This window comes from Melopsittacus undulatus (assembly GCF_012275295.1).
Source record: "Melopsittacus undulatus isolate bMelUnd1 chromosome W unlocalized genomic scaffold, bMelUnd1.mat.Z SUPER_W_unloc_1, whole genome shotgun sequence".
Classification (NCBI taxonomy): Eukaryota; Metazoa; Chordata; class Aves; order Psittaciformes; family Psittaculidae; genus Melopsittacus; species Melopsittacus undulatus.
The window spans coordinates 996191-1012016 of NW_022993942.1; the positions used below are offsets into that span (position 1 = coordinate 996191).

Sequence of the window (15826 nt, forward strand, 5' to 3'; positions counted from 1 at the left end):
CCTTTTCTGTCCCTTCCAACTTGAGAGATTCTATGTACTTCGGTATTCCCATATGAAGCAAAAATATATCAGATAAGTGGCCTGAAAGAAATTATCTAGATTATTTTAAAAAATTTCCTTTAAAAAGTTATGTTAATAATATAGAAGCCTGCACAGTGATTGTTATACTTACTGTAAAAATTGTGCCAGCAATTCTTATAATAACAATCCTTTCTTCAGAAGCATCACTACTTTAAAATACTATCATAATTATTAATGCATGCAGTATTTTATAGTGAGTTTTTTAATATTAATAAAAATGAGATTCATCTTAATAGGAATGCTGCTCATCTTAAGCAAAGTAAGAATGTGGTAAACTCTAAAGTTTCAGTAGGTTTAAATGACTCTTATGTCTGAATTGCAATTCAGATTTGGAAGTCCAGTCCAAGTATACTTGCTGTGCAGAGATCAGCAGGGGCTCAAGAAGCAACATCAGAAGGCAGCCTCATCAGACAGTGGTTCAGAAGAGGTGAATAACATATAAGTTAGTAAATAAAAAGTAAACATGCATGTCTCAGTACCCCATGTGTTAAAATAAAATTATGTAGAGCCAAGTTCTGTTCTCTTAAGTGTATGCATGTTTTAAAAGTCTAGGTTTAGTTTATAAAAGTAATGTTTATGTAACTGACAAGTTTATGAGGAAACATGGGGGGCGGTGGGGGGGAGAGAATATTTAGTTGCATGTTTTCAGGTGATTTGTGCCAAAATGATAGCAGTATAGATTCATATTTTTAGCTAGGTATTCTGTGATGTATGGACAAAATTTTCAAGTCATGTAGCTTTAACTTTCATTGCATTTCTGCCTTCTGAGATGCATAAAGACAGTAAAAATACTAAAAGACTTTTCCACTATTGTCACTATATAAAGGTAGTTGCTGCAGTTTTCAAAAGCACTATATGGAGTTGAAAGATAGATTTTTATAACAGTGTTATAAAAGAATGCTCGCATTTTAAGAACCATACTTCCATTTTAGAGATTTTTAAAACCTAAATCATGGGCTAAGCAAAAGTTGACTTTGTGCAGTAGAAATATCTTTAAAGGGCAAAGAACTTAATCATATAAAGTTAAAATATTAATAGCTGTTGCTAACTACTCTTTTCCTGAAAGAGAGAGAAGAAACATATATGCTATTCTCAGAATTTTCTTAGTGGTGTTTAAATATGAGAGGATATGAAAAGTGAGAGAGCAGGAGATTTTATTAGGCTTTTGATAGGAACTTCATCTTGATTTATTGACTTGCAGCAGTATAAACTATGACTATATGTAGGCACAATTATTATATTTTAAGACAGGGCTTTTTTGTAGTTTTTCTAGAGTTCTCATATGGTATATTCTTAGATGGAGAAATACAAACTCAATAGCAATCCTGATCTTATTCAATATCAATGGGTACACTGAGGGGGATGAAGAGGATAAGACATGAAGAATAGGATTTCAGTTTGAAAGCGGGAGCTGAATTATTTTTTTTAATAGTAAAAATGCTTCATTGTTCTTCTTCATTCTGCAGGTTTCATCAAGCAGCGAAGATTCTGCAGATGACTCTTCCAGTGAAACCAAGAAGAAAAACCATAGAGAGTAAGATGTTTTTCATGAATAATATAATTTTTTTGTTATGGCAACATAATCCTTATAATTACCCAGGCTTCAAATCTCTGCACTTGAAATACATAATCGTGTGCTTCTCAGTTTTTGGTTAACATCTTGTAATATTTAAAAATAAATACTCTCAAAAGATTATATATCACTATTAATTTCTGAGCAAAAGAAACTGTATTACCTACAGTGTTATTGAAAAATATTCATCAACACTTTTTATTTTTAAATAGTCTTATTTGTGGCATATTTTTGAGCTGAAGGTCCTTGATGAAGAAATAGGGAGCTTATTAAGTAGGTTGTCTCAGATAAAAATTAAGTTGGAATCCCACAGTTCATGACAAATTTTTAAACACTTTAGAGGCACCACCCCCCCATCGAATTATTACAGTAATAAACTGTTTTGGCTATTCAATAAATCAAAAATTTAAATAAATTGTAATAAAGTTGAACTTGAGCTGGTTTTAAGCTGTAGGTTAAAAAGTTTGTGAAAAAGGTCACAGCTTCTCATTTGCAGTCACCTCTGTGTGTGTGGGGGGGGTTATTTGTTTTTGGTTTGGGGTTTGGGTTTGTTTGGTTTTCTTTTATGAATGGTATGTAGGAATTCAATCATTCTTTTCTCTTCTTCAGTTAATTGAATCATCTCAATATTCAGGGTCACCACTATAATATCTTCAAGAAAGGGGGGGGGGGGAGGGAGGCTTTGCTATGCAAAATAGTACTTCTCTGGTGATGAATTGTTATTCAGAGTTTTCTGTTACTTAAGAATGTGATTACACCTAATAACATACTCTGTTACAGGAAAGATATTCAAGTTTCGAAACTAGTAACCAAATAACCTCATATATCCAGTGATTCAATTTTGATTTATACCTATTTTGAACAAATATGTTTGCAGTTGTTACCTGACATACAGATCAGATTTATCTATATATAACAGTACAGGATCCAAGCCTTACAGTATGGTGTTTTATATGTTGTCTATATCTCCAAATAAATGCAGGTTGTGGATTTGCATAGAGTGGGGAGTTGGTTGGTTTGGGGTGGAGTTTGCTTTTATTTGGGGGTGGGGGGTGTTGTTGTTTGGGTGGTTTTTAATTTACTACTTGCAGAAAAATAATCTTTTAAGGAGAATTATGATTTTATAGTATTTCCAAGACACACAGATGTATTGATCACAACGAAAACATAACTTCTAGGACCAGTGCATATTTAAGTGAAAGAAGTATCATGGCACTGATTCTTAGGCTTCCTAATCTGAAATTTAATGAAAATGTCTTAGGGTAATATTCCACCTTTGAAGGCCACTGTTTGAGCATTTTGGTCAAAGACCCCTAAACCTGATGATAGATGGTAGTAGAAAATAGATAGTAATAGATTTAGTGACCTTTCAAGAATGCATGCCAGACCTTTCTCCCCCTTCCCCCCCCCCCCCCCCCCAAGCTACTAAGATTAAATATCTGTACAGTCTGAGCTAAGTGACTGTTGATCAGTGAGTGCATCTTTCCTGTTGTAAAGTAGATCTCAACTAAGCAGGAGTCACGAGTGGTTTACTCATAGTATCTTTCATGGGTGTAAAGAACTGATCTGGAAGCTCAGTGGGGGCTTTGGGGAGCCAGGCTCTCAAATTGCTACAGTTCAAATCCTTCTCAAATCTGACTCTGTTTTATTTTTGGTTCCTATGCTGAAGTCCCTAATTATTCACATGAGGCACAGGGAACATAGAATCATAGAATAGTTAGGGTTAGAAAGTACCTTAAGGTCATCTGGTTCCAACCCCCCTGCCATGGGCAGGGACACCTCACATTAAACCATATTGCCCAAGGCTCTGTCCAACATGGCCTTGAATGCCGTCAGGGATGGAGCATTCACAGCTTCCTTGGGCAACCCATTCCAGTGCCTCACGAATGTCCCGGTAAAGAACTTCCTTATATCTAATCTAAACTTCCCCTGTTTAAATTTGAACCCATTACACTGTGTCCTATCACTACAGTCCCTAATGAATAGTGCCTCACCAGCATCCCTGTAGGCCCCCTTCAGATACTGGAAGGCTGCTGTGAGGTTTCCACGCAGCCTTCTCTTCTCCAGACTGAACAGCCCCAACTTTCTCAGCCTGTCTTCATATGGGAGGTGCTCCAGTCCCCGGATCATCTTCGTGACCCTCCTCTGGACTTGTTCCAACAATTCCATGTCCTTCTTATGTTGAGGACACCAGAACTGTACACAGTACTCCAAGTGAGGTCTCACAAGAGCAGAGTAGAGGGGCAGGATCACCTCCTTTGACCTGCTGGTCACGCTCCTTTTGATGCAGCCCAGGATACGGTTTGCTTTCTGGGCTGCAAGAGCATGCTGCCAGCTCATGTTCATTTTCTCATCGACCAACACCCCAAGTCCTTGTTCACAGGGCTGCTCTGAATCTCTTCTCTGCCCAACCTGTAGCTGTGCCTGGGATTGCTCCAACCCAGGTGTACGACCTTGCATTTGGCATGGTTAAACTTCATGAGGTTGGCATCAGCCCACCTCACAAGTGTGTCAAGGTCCCTCTAGATGGCATTCCTTCCCTCCAGTGTATCAACCAAACCACACAGCTTTGTGTCATCCGCAAACTGGCTGAGGGTGCACTCAATCCCACTGTCCATGTCACCAACAAAGATGTTAAACAAGACTGGTCCCAACACTGCTCCCTGAGGGACACCACTCATTCCTGATCTCCAGCCGGACATTGAGCCATTGACCACAACTCTTTGAGTGCGACCATCCAGCCAGTTCTTTATCCACTGAGTGGTCCACCTATCAAATTGATGTCTGTCCAATTTAGAGACAAGAATGTCATGTGGGACAGTGTCGAATGCTTTGCACAAGTCCAGGTAGATGACGTCAACTGCTCCACCCCTGTCCCATCAGTTCTGTAGCCCCGTCATAGAAGGCCACCAAATTGGTCAGGCAGGATTTCCCCTTAGTGAAGCCATGCTGGCTGTCACCAAGCACCTTGTTGTTTTTCATGTACCTTTGCATGCCTTCCAGGAGAATCTGCTCCCAGATTTTTCCAGGCATGGAGGTGAGACTGGCTGGTCTGTAGTTCCCCGGGTGATCCATTTTCCCCTCCTTGAAAACAGGGGTTATATTTCCCTTTTTCCAATCATCGGGAACTTCACCTGTCTGCCATGATTTTTCAAATATGATGGCCAGTGGCTTAGGACCTTCATTCACCAGCTCCTTCAGGACCCGCGGATGGATTTCATCAGGTCCCATGGACTTGTGCATGTTCAGGTTCTTAAGGTGTTCTCAAACCTGATCCTCATGTACAGTGGGCCTAAGTTCTTCATTCTCACAATCCCTGCGTCTGCCTTCCAAGACTTGGGTGGTGTGCTCAGATTATTTGCCAGTGAAGACCGAAGCAAAGAAGTCATTAAAACCTCAACCTTCTCCAAATCCAGGGTAGCCAGTTCTCCTGATAGCTTCCGGAGGGGGCCTACTTTGTCCCTAGTCTGTCTTTTATTCGCTATGTACCTATGGAATCCCTTCCTGTTATCCTTAACATCCGTAGCCTAGTTTAATTCTAGCTGGGCCTTGGCTTTCCTAACCTGGTCCCTAGCTTCCCGGACAACATTCCTGTATTCTTCCTAGGCCACCTGTCCTTGCTTCCACCTTTTATAAGCCTGTTTTTTCCCCTCAGAGTTTCCTCAGCAGTTCCTTATCCATCCAAGGAGGTCTCCTGGCCCTCCTGCCGCACTTCCTTCCAGTTGGGATGCAACACTCCTGAACTTGTAAACATAACTATTAGAGAATTTTGAATTTGGCAAAATACGATGTTATGGGGTTTTATGACTTGAGCATTGGTAAGTTACAGTAAATATGTATCTTTCCAGCTAAAGTCTTGTTAAGGACTTCAGGTTTATTGGTGTCAAGGTAACTGAATTATTAAAGCTGTAATTTATATATAAATCCAAATTTTTTTGGTTTTTTTTTTTTTTTACATCTACCTCTTGATAACAGAAAACTTAATTTAACTCCCTTTGAATCCATTGGGTATTCTTACCTGTTATCCATTCATGATAAGTTTCTGCCCTTCCAGCTGAAATTGCTATTATAACATTTTTATTTCCATGAAGAATGTTGAAATTAATGCAGCAAACTTGTGGTGAATGCTTGATTTAAAACCAAAACAAGCAAGGAAAACCCGAAACCCTAATGTGACTTACTGTTTTGTTTCTCTGTATGTACAGTGAAGACTGGCAAATGTCTGGCTCAGGGTCAGTGTCAGGAACTGGTTCTGATTCTGAATCAGAGGAAGATAGAGAGAAAAGCAGTTGTGAAGACAGAGAATCTGACTATGAGCCAAAAAACAAGGTCAAAAGCCAGAAACCTCCAAGCAGGTAAGAAGTCTTGCATGTTAGATAATCTGGTACTATTTCTAATTCATAATCAAGTACTGTACAGACAAATGCAAGATTAATGAATGAAATGAAAACCAAGACACTAAGCAGTCATGAAATATATATATTTAGAAACAAATACAGGCAGAAACTCTACTGTTGTGTTGTATCTTATTGTCTCCAAGAATAGAGCCAAAAAGCTGCAAAAAGATTGCAGGACAGAAAAAGAGGTATCTTGATTCATCGGATGATGATGACTATGACAAGAAAGTGTCTCGTCGCCAGGCAACAGTCAACGTTAGTTACAAAGAAGCTGAAGAAACCAAGACAGATTCTGATGACTTGTTGGAAGTTTGTGGAGAAGATGTCCTACAGCCTGAAGAAGATGAATTTGAAACTATAGAGAAGTTCATGGATAGTCGAATTGGCCGAAAAGGAGGTATTTTTTTATCAGTGTTCTTAAGATGCTACAGTTCATCGTGGTACAATGTAAACAGTAATTGTTCTTAGCTGTATGTAACCCATGACGTTTGTAAAGAATAAGTTTAAAAATACTATAAAATAATCTTATTTTGGTTTTCATTCTCATAAGCTTGTTTCTTTTGTAAGCCCTAGAAAGTAAAACATAGAACTTAAGTAACTAATGCAAAAAGTAAAAATTAAGTAGAATATAGCTCTATATTGCATAAATGAATGCCATACTGTTAAATCACTATTTGTACTGTTTATTGATACCTGATGGGTATAAACTGCATGCAGGAGGATGGAGAAAAAGTGGACTGGATAGGACAGCTAGCCACTAGCCTGAATGCTGAATTTGGGAAGTCTGAACCATTGAGATTGTGATTTCAGTTACTTCTGTACAAATAGTCACAATACAGTGCAGTGAATGGTGGAATCTAAAATTTCAGTGGGGTGTGTTTGCATGTGCACTTCTAAAAGTAATTTTATAAGTGAGAGTAGGGTTGTTATGTAGGGGTTTTGGAGAGTGGAATTTGGAGGTCAGGGGAGGTGATTCTGCCCATCTGCTCTGCTCTGGTGAGACCCCACCTGGAGTACTGTGTGAAGTCCTCAGTACAGGAAAGACATGGACCTGTTGGAGAGGGTCCAGAGGAGGGCCACAAAAATGATCAGAGGGATGCAACACCTCTCCTATGGAGACAGGCTGAGAGAGTTGGGTTTATTTAGCCTGGAGAAGGCTCCGGGGAAACCTTATTGTGGCCTTTCAGTACTTAAAAGGGGCCTGTAAGAAAGATGGGGAGAAACTTTTCAGCAGGGCCTATTGCAGTAGGATGAGGGGTGATGGTTTTAAACTAAAAGAGGGGAGATTCAGGCTGGATGTGAGGAAAAAAGTCTTCACAATGAGGGTGGTAAAATATTGGAACAGGCTGCCCAGAGAGGTGGTGGATGCCCCATCCCTGGAGACATTCAAGGCCAGGCTGGATATGGTTCTGGGTAACCTGATCTAGTTGAAGATGTCCTTGCTCATTGCAGGGGGGTTGGACTAGATGACCTTTGAAGGTCCCTTCCAACCCAGAAAATTCTATGATTCTATGTTTCCAGTAGCTAGTGGGTTGCAGTGTCCTGCTTATGTGGGTTTGGTTTCTTAGCCTGCAAATTAGGGTTCCGATTATAGAAAACTTGGGACTACTCATACTTCAGAACTGCTTTTCTCCATTAATTATACCTGATATCTAGAGTTTCTGACCTATCTCAGAGCTTGCACTCTCTTTCCTCTCAACTTTCTTTTCACATACTGTCTTAAATTCCAGTGTATTCTTACTCTAGCCCCTTACTCCAGTGCAGTGTCACCATTGTGTGAAAAATTTTTTGGAATAGACTTCTTATATTATGCATGCCCAGATGTTGTTACTGCTTGTGCAGTCCTTTGCTATTGCCACGCTCTGTTGCTATATCTGTCCCCTGCATCTGGTTGGGTCTACTTCCTTATTTGGCTCTCCTAATAGAAATGAGCCTGTTTCCTGCTGCTAGTCTGCTTCAGCTGTAATACTGACTGTATGGGGGGGGGAGTAGGGAAGTAGTAAAATGAGCTTAGGAAGAAATAGTTCAATAGCAGCTCATCCCAATGAGCAGGAAGTTGGGCCCAAATGGGAAAGTCTGGAGCAAGGAAGATACACCTTTGGTGGAAGAGGATTGGGCCAGGGAATACTTAAGCAAACTGGACATGCGTAAGTCCATGTGCCAGATGGGATGCTCCCATGAGTGCTGAGGGAGCTGGCAGCTGTAATTGTGAGACCACTCTCAATAATCTTTGGTTGATAATGGCAACTGGGAGAAGTGTCTGAAGACTGGAGGAAAGCAAATGTCATAGTATCATGGTTTGGGTTGGAAGGGACCTTAAAAGGTCATCTAGTCCACCCTCCCCCCACAATGAACCGGGACATCATCAACTAGATCAGGTTGCTTAATGCCCCATCCAACCTTGAATGTTTCCAGGGATGGGGCATCTACAACCTCTCTGTGCAACCTGTGCAAGTGTTTCACCACCCTCAGCTGCTTGCTCAGTCCCCGTCAGTGGGATAGGGGAGAGAATAATAAAAGTGACAACACTCATGGGTTGAGATAAAGACATTTTAATAGGTAAAGAAAAAGCCGCACAAGCAAGCATCGGCAGCCAGGTGTTCAGCCTTCTCCAGGAAAGCAGGGCTGCTCTCAACCCATTTGTCCCTCAGCCTTTATTGATATTGGGGATTGCCCATCCCTGGTTCAGGACCTTGCACTTGGCCTTGTGAACCTCATGAGGTTCACATGGGCCCACTCCTTGAGCTTGCCAAGTTTCCTCTGGATGTCAACCCTTCCCTCAAGCAATCAACTGCACCGTTTGGCTTTGTGTCATTTGCAGACTTTATGAGGGTGCACTTGATCCCACTGTCTATGTCACTGATGAAGATATTCAACAGTTCTGGTCACACTACGGACCCCTGAGGGATACCACTCACCACTGATCTCCATCAGAACATTGAGCTGTTAGCCACTACTCTCTGGATGCAACCATCCAACAAATTCCTTATCTACCAAACAGTCCATCCATCAAATTCATCCCTCTCCAATTGGAGAGAAGGATGTTGTGGGGGATAATGTTAAAGGCCTTACAGTTAGCTCTTCCCTTGTCCACTGATGTAGTCACTCCATCATAGAAGGCCGCTAGGTTGGTCAGGCAGGACTTGCCTTTGGTGAAGCCATGCTGGCTGTCTGAAATCACCTCCCTGTCCTCCATGTGCCCTAACATAGCTTCTAGGAGGATCTGTTCCATGATCTTTCCAGGCACAAAGGTGAGTATGACAGGTCAGTAGTCCCCAGGGTCCTCCTTTCTACCCTTTTTAAAAATGGATGCAGTGTTTCCCTTTTTCCAGTCACCAGGGACTTCTGACCAACTTGATAACCTTCTGCGATGAAGTGACTGGTTTTGTAGATGAGGGGAGAGCAGTGGGTATAGTCAAACTGGTCTTAAGGAAAGCCTTTGACACTCTTCCATAAGTTCCTCATGGACAAACTCCTGATTTATGGGCTGGATAACCAGAGAGTGAGGTGGGTTGAAAACTGGCTGAACAGCTGGACCCAGAGGGTGGTGATCAGCAGTGCAAAGTTTAGTTGGAGGCCAGTAACTAGTGGTGTACCCAAGGGGTACATACTGGGTCCAGTCCTTTGCAACATCTTCATTAATGGGCTGGATGACAGAGTGTGCCTTTTGCATGTTTGCAGATTGACACCAAATTGGGAGGGGTGGCTGTTATGCCAGAGAGTGGTGCTGCCATCCAGAGGGACCTTGACAGGTTGGGGAAATAGCCTGAAAGGAACCTTATGAAGTTCAACAAGGGGAAATGCCAGGTCCTGCACCTGGGGAGAACAACCCCATGTAGTACATGCTGTGGGGCCAAACAGATGGAAAGCAGCTTTGCAGAAGAAGTTGTGAGGGTCCTGGTAGACACCAAATTGAACATGAGCCAGTAATGTGCCCTTGTTGCAAAGAAGGCTAATGGCATCCTGGGCTGCATTAGGCAAAGTATTGCCAGCAGGTCAAGGAAGGTGATCATTCCCTTCTGCTCACTGCTGGGGAGGCTGCATCTGGAATATTGTGTCCAGTATTGGGCTTCCCAGTGCAAGAGACTGGTGGCACTACTGGAGAGAGTCCAACAGAGGGCCACAAAGATGATCAAGGGACTGGAACATCTCTCCTATGAGGAAAAGCTGAGAGAGCTGGGACAGAGAAGAGAAGGCTCAGGGAGGAGAGCTCATTAATGTATATAAATACCTGAAGGGAGGGTTCAAAGAAGACAGAGCCAGGCTCTTTCCATTGGTGTCCAGTGACAGGACAAGAGGCAGTGGGCACAAACTGAAACACAGGAGGTTCCATCTGAATATAGGGAAAGACTTTTTTTTGACCATGAGGGTGACTAAGCACTGGAATAGTTTGTCCAAAGAGGTGGTAGAGTTTCGTTCCCTGGAGATATTCAAGAGCTGTCTGGACATGGTCCTGGGCAACTGGCTCTAGGTGACCTTGTTTGAGCATGGAGGTTGGAGCATATGACCTCCAGAGGTCCTGTCCAACTTCAATCATTCTTTGATTCTGTGAACTGGATTTATAGCATTCATAGTAATGATTGAATAGTGTTTCAAGTCTCAAGGCTGATTAAGCACAATGTCAAATATCTGTTTTATTCTCATATAGCAAAGATGACAGCAAGCAGTGTTAGTGGAGCATTCTCTGTGAATCACTAGAAAAAACTAGGAATGCTAAGAAAATTATCATTAAATGAGATACTATAGGTTAGATGAAGAGTGTTTTTGGTTTGTTTTTTTTTAATCTCATTGTGCATGTGTTAATATAGCTGCATCATAATTCTTCAAATAAGAGGAATAACATAAGAGTTGTAGATATAATTTGTCAAGTCACATGCTCATATAAGATTGTCACAAATAGCTTTTTGTGGTATGTTTTTTACTGATTAATTTATGGCAGTGCACACTTATTCAAGCCTTATGGTGTGATTTCTTTACCAGCCACTGGTGCTGCAACCACCATCTATGCTGTTGAGGCAGATGGTGACCCAAATACTGGATTTGAAAAGTCAAAGGAGCTAGGAGAAGTACAGTATCTTATTAAATGGAAAGGTTGGTCACACATCCATAATACTTGGGAAACTGAAGAAACACTAAAGCAACAAAATGTTAAAGGAATGAAGAAGAAACTGGACAACTATAAGAAAAAGGATCTGGAAACAAAACGCTGGTGAGTATAACTACTTCCACACTCCTTATTTTTTGTAATATAGATGTTTTATTGTGGGTTTGTGAGTTCTATTGCTTCTTTGTGAAGGCATAGTTTCAAGTGCCTATGCAACAGGAAGACAAAAGCTATAAAGTTGAAGTTTTCCTAACACCTTATGATCCTGTAAGATTCTGAGCATGGAAAGTTTTCTTGAGCAAGTGGGAATGCTCACACATCTTGTAAAATTAGGTCTTTAAGGAAGCAGCTTCTGCACCTAGATTTTAACGTGTCTGTTAAAAATGAAGTTTTAACAAGATGGGTGGTGGGTTTTTCTGGTTTTGTTTTAAATCTTACCTTTTACTAATTGTGTCATTGATTGATTGCATTTTGATCAGAGGTCTTCAGGAATTGCTGCAGAGATTAAAAAAAAATATCAGAAATGGTTAAAGCACTCAAAACATTACAGCATTTAGTTTTCTTGGCTCAAACTTCTGTTAAAGCCTCAGAACCAAGAAGTCAAAAAAATCCTTGTGTTTTAGTGCTGTGGTTTAGGATTCCATTTTATTAGTATGTTTAATATAATCTATGAATAGTGGGCCTTTTAGTGATTCCTACTCATAAGATAGATTCTTACAGTGAGTCATCAGTGATGTTCTGTGAAAATGCCATGTGAAAAACACTACTCGGTGTTGAGAATAGATATTGTAAATTAACTGTATGACTAGTACAAGGTGTAGCTGATAGCAAGGTCTTTCGATAAGCTTTCTCACTCATCAGTGATGAGGTACCTAGGCCAGATACAGGAATTTCAGAGTTGTGCCTTCTTCAAAGAAGCTCTAAGCAGCATTCCAATGGTGCTTATGTTCAGAGCTTTAAAATTGACAGATTTTCTTAGTTTTAGAGATACACAATGTAATAAGTGCTACAAATAAATTCCCATTTCAGGCTGAAAAATGCTTCTCCAGAAGATGTGGAATATTATAATTGCCAGCAGGAACTTACAGATGATCTACATAAACAATATCAAATAGTGGAAAGGATAATTGGTATGTGACGAACTTCCAGATGGAAAAGTGTTGAGAATATTACAAGTTTATTGCTTGCATGTTGTTAAGAAATTTAGGTTATTAATATCCCTAACAACTTAAGGCAAAACAAAATCTCTGATGAAAAGTTGTCATACTGTCTTTGCTGTGAAACTAGTTCATGTTGTCTTATCACCTAAAATGAGAGCTTTCTTAAAATACGGAAGGAAAATATTGATCTGGTATCTCTGATGCACTTCTGCAGCCCATTCAAATCAGAAATCAGAAGCTGGTTATCCAGATTACTATTGCAAATGGCAGGGTCTGCCTTACTCAGAATGTAGCTGGGAAGATGGTGCTCTCATTGCCAAAAAATTTCAAGCCTGTATTGATGAGTATTTTAGCAGAAATCTATCCAAGACTACTCCATTTAAGGACTGCAAGGTGAGTGTGTAATTTCAATGGATTTATGCAGTTGCAATAATAATAAAAAAGAAGTTGACATATTTTATGCTTCAAAAAAGATGTAAAATATAAAATATTTTTTTATGTTGTCCAGAACAGTAATATTGATAGCTACAGTTATATATATTGCAAATATCATTTTTAAGATTAGTCTTTTGTAGATATTTGTTTCGTGCTTATTTTATTGCCATTAACAGATAGAATTGTTTAGTACCTCAATTTTTTTAAAACTAACCTTTGTGAATGAGTTCATGTCACTTCTGTTGTGGAATTTAGATTGGCAGTCAAGCTAATTTTAGCCTGCAAATGGGTTGATATTGTTATATGGTCTAGTTGTGATTAATAAAGTCTAGACTTGGTGACCAAACAGATTCCTACTGCTGCTTTGTTTCTATAAGAAGGCATGTTGCATAACTTCACTTAGTAGTAGGAATGATGTTCAATTTGCTTTTGACAGATTCTAAAACAGAGGCCGAGGTTTGTTGCACTAAAGAAGCAACCATCTTATATTGGAGGGCATGAGAGTTTAGAGTTAAGAGATTACCAGTTAAATGGACTGAACTGGCTTGCTCATTCATGGTGCAAGTAAGTATAGTCTTAAATTAGTCTTGCTGTTTTTAATTTGAAAGCATTTATAAATTTGTTTGTTTGTTTGTTTGTTTGTTTTTAGAGGGAATAGTTGTATTCTTGCAGATGAAATGGGTCTGGGTAAAACAATACAAACAATTTCTTTTCTGAACTACCTGTTTCACGAACACCAACTGTATGGGCCTTTCTTGCTAGTCGTGCCACTTTCTACCTTGACATCTTGGCAAAGAGAGATTCAAACTTGGGCTCCTCAGATGAATGCTGTTGTTTACTTAGGAGATATAACTAGCAGAAATATGGTGAGTATTTCTTTGTATCATTGAAAAAGATTAGTGGTAAACAAGGCATACTTCATGTTCCTGTATTATGCTAATCTCCAATATTTTGATTAGGAATGAGCAAATACTCATTTAAAACATTGTATGTGTTAAAAATGCAAATTAAAAACATAAATTTTGAGCTGATATAAATGTATGTGAAAAATTTAATTCCTGCTTAATAATAAAAAGAATTAAAAATGCGATCTTGCATTTGAAAATAAATTGTCTTTTGTCATGTGATTATTTAGGTGCATAAAATAAATATTTAATCCAGACAGACATAATCTTAATTTGTTTCTGAAAGGAGGAATGTAAGTAACCTTATCCGTTAAAGGTTGAAAAAAAAACCCAACCCCCACACAAAAAACAGAAAAAACCCCTGAAACACACACAGACAAAATCCACAAAAAACCTAACTAAACAAAAAGCAACAAATGCTCCACCACCACTGTTTAATAACTTTTTTTTAAAGCTTCATGTGTTGTGTTCCTTTTTGTGATGAGATTCTTATATGTCACTTAACATCTATATTGCTGTAGTACCTGAAGTCATCCCGATCAATAAGACCATTTTTCTCTACCTTATAGTTCACTTGATTTTTCTTGTAGATAAGAACTCATGAATGGATGCATCCACAGACGAAACGATTAAAATTTAATATACTTCTAACAACTTATGAAATTTTGCTGAAGGATAAGGTAATCACATATCTTCAGGGAGATAAAATAATTTGTAGAATGAAAAACTTCTTTAGAGACACATATTTGGGTTCTGGGCCATTAAATGGATGGGGAGTATGACAACTTTACTCTTGGAAATATGACAGTGAAGTTTTCTTTAAGCACTTCTAGATTTCTAGCTTTCTGCCCCCTCCCCCCCCATATCAAGTGGGTTAAACTTTTTTTTTTTTTCAGTTTGCTTGAGCTTCATATTGCTGTACTTTCTTTGCATCTCAAAATCTCTACTTCTCTGTTAGACCGTCACCCTGGAACTGAAAAATCAAACCAATCCCTAGCCCCAAACACCTGTGATTCACAACCCTGAAATCCCATGTTTTATCTTTGCATTTGCATGTGCAGTATTATGTATATTGCTACTCTCTTCATGATAGTAGCGCATAGAGTTATTGTTAATCCTAACAGCATATGAAAATTTTAATTTAAAAAGTTGCTTGTTGGCTTTTTATTTCGTTTGTTCATACATGCTGGAAAGAATATAGTTAATAGTGGATTTATTTTTTTGTCAATTGGAAATGTATAGATCAGATTTTTGCCTACCTCCTCCCCCCAGGTATAAACATGGGATGCCTGCATAGTCTTTTGCTGAATCTAGCAAACATAAAAACCATAATTAATACTAAAAACATATGTGTCCGTTCATTATTAAAATAAAAGGAGTAATGGTGTATATATAACCTCATGTAAAATATCAGAAACTGCATAATATATTAACTTGTATAATGTTTCCCCCCCCCCCCCCAATTTCTTTAAGTCATTCCTTGGTGGTCTGAATTGGGTATTTATAGGAGTTGACGAAGCTCATCGTTTAAAAAATGATGATTCCCTTCTGTATAAGACTTTAATAGACTTTAAGTCTAATCATCGTCTTCTTATTACTGGAACCCCTCTACAAAAACTCCTCAGAGAGCTTGGTCTTTGCTGCACTTCATCATGCCAGAAAAGTAAGGAATGTGAAAGTTTTTGTGTGTGTGGTCAAGTTTCTTACAGTGGAATATTGTAGTGATTGGATAATCTGTTAACAGAGATAAAGAACTGCATTGAGAAATAGTTTAAATATTTTATATAAAATAGTTGCACACATTTTTCATTCTGGTCCTGATATTTTTTTTGGTAGCAGCTGTCACTTTTTCTGTTTTAGCAGCCCACAAAAAAAAAGAAAGGAAAAAAAAAGAGGATTGATGAATGACTCAACCCTGAAAAGGTGTTTCATCTTAACCTAAAAGGAAACTCACATGGATTTACTCTAGGGAAATAGAATGCGGTTGGGAATGTCTTCTTTTCTTAGTACCATGAGTGAAAACAAGATTGCACTACACTGCCCGTATCCAGTAGTTCAGTCAGGCAGTGAATTTGCCCTTATAGTTTGCATAGTATTATTGTATTGATGTACTCTACACTGACCTGAGATATCTGACCTGTTCATATCTGAGATAAATAAGAGCACATGCT

General features: G+C 39.2%; 1 protein-coding gene across 1 annotated transcript in view; it reads left to right on the plus strand.

Moving 5' to 3' along the window:
* Positions 1-489: 489 nt before the first annotated feature.
* Positions 490-15826, plus strand: part of LOC117438181 (chromodomain-helicase-DNA-binding protein 1-like) — a 50028-nt gene continuing 34691 nt past the window's right edge. Inside the window, 12 exon segments of the mRNA XM_034073650.1 lie at positions 490-508; positions 1548-1615; positions 5860-6009; positions 6195-6448; positions 11032-11260; positions 12185-12285; positions 12530-12708; positions 13187-13314; positions 13400-13616; positions 14246-14335; positions 15129-15282; positions 15285-15318. Of these exon segments, the coding sequence (XP_033929541.1) occupies positions 5873-6009; positions 6195-6448; positions 11032-11260; positions 12185-12285; positions 12530-12708; positions 13187-13314; positions 13400-13616; positions 14246-14335; positions 15129-15282; positions 15285-15318 (1523 nt within the window). The 5' untranslated portion in view covers positions 490-508; positions 1548-1615; positions 5860-5872.